The sequence below is a fragment of the Dipodomys ordii genome, unplaced genomic scaffold (genome assembly GCF_000151885.1).
Source record: "Dipodomys ordii isolate 6190 unplaced genomic scaffold, Dord_2.0 Scaffold355, whole genome shotgun sequence".
Taxonomy (NCBI): domain Eukaryota; kingdom Metazoa; phylum Chordata; class Mammalia; order Rodentia; family Heteromyidae; genus Dipodomys; species Dipodomys ordii.
In genome coordinates, this window is record NW_012267571.1 from 60966 (window position 1) to 62271 (window position 1306).

At 44.0% G+C, this 1306-nt stretch overlaps 1 protein-coding gene across 1 annotated transcript in view; it reads right to left on the bottom strand.

Moving 5' to 3' along the window:
* The window catches only part of LOC106001668 (solute carrier family 22 member 10-like), a 125261-nt gene that overhangs the window by 55701 nt on the left and 68254 nt on the right, over positions 1–1306 (bottom strand). The window contains exon 6 of the mRNA XM_013036693.1: positions 18–196. Within this exon, the coding sequence (XP_012892147.1) occupies positions 18–196 (179 nt within the window). The remainder of the gene's footprint in view (positions 1–17; positions 197–1306) is intronic.

Genomic DNA, 1306 nt, shown 5'->3' on the forward strand with positions numbered 1-1306 from the left:
GACCAGAATCGAAAGTCCTGTCAGGAACATGAATAGTATCTGACTTTGTTTTCGGCCCAGATAATTCAATACCAAGAAGGGAACGAATCTGCTGAGGAATGTGACAAGGCCAAAGAGAATCTGGAACAGAAAGATGTTGCTCCCCAGGTGCTGCAGGTTGAATATCAGGCCGTAGAAGGGTATGGAATGTGCCATTCTGAAGTTAAAAGAATAAAAACACATTTAAAATGATAGAGCAAATTAATTTAAGATACAAAGGAAAAGAAGATCAGTGAAGCTGGGCGCCGGTGGCTCACGCCTGTAATCCTAGCTACTCAGGAGGCTGAGATGTGAGGATCCCAGTTCAAGTCCGAGAGACTCTCATGAACACCGGAAGTGGTGCTGTGGCTCAAGCTGTAGAGTGCTTGCCTGGAGCTGAAGAGCTTAGAGATCTCGCCCAGGCCCAGAGTTTAAGCCCCAGGACCGACCAAAAAAAAAAAAAAAAAAAAAATAGATAACTGAATTCTTTGCTTTCCCTGGGGAAATAGTACAAGATTCACAGCAGGAGCACACAAATGTATCAGTAGACATTAGATTTAGGTCCAAATCATTGTGACTCATACTTTCCTGCCTATGACCTATTTTAGTAAAAATTCTTCATGAACTTCAAAATACTCTGTTTCTTCATCACTACTGACGAGATTCTTCAACATTACATAAGTTGAAAAGGCTGGAAGTGGCTTTGTGGGTCAAGTGGTAGATTGCTAGCCTTGAGCTAAAGAGCTGAGGTACAGTGCCAAGGGCCAGTTAGGCCCCATGACTGACAAAAAGAAAAAGAGAGAAAGAGAGAGCGGGGTGGCTGAGATCTGAGGTTTAAGTTTCAAATCTAGCCTGTGCAGAAAGTCTGTGGGACTCAGGCCGAGTGGAGGTATGCCTCAACTGGAAAAGTGTTGGCCTTGAGCACACAAGCTAAGGGACAATGCCAAGGTCCCAAGTTCCAGCCCCAGGATCAGCAAACACACACCAACATACACATAGGGCTTTTTTTTTATTAACTTGGAATTTGTTGGGGGAAGCCAAAACTAACTCCTTTTTTAATATACCAGGAGTTCCCCCACTCCTGAAAATCAAAATACTGGTTTCTCATAAGCCCCCAGGGTCAGGAAATATGAAGTTTATTGAGACCCCAGGAAATGTGGAAAGCCCTGCTGATTGTTGTGGTAAGGTTGTGTGATCTGCAGCCCTGTTTGCTTATCAGTAACCCAGATAACATCAGCCCTGTTTGGTTAACAATAGTAGATCAGCCCAGACATCCATCCCTATCCTG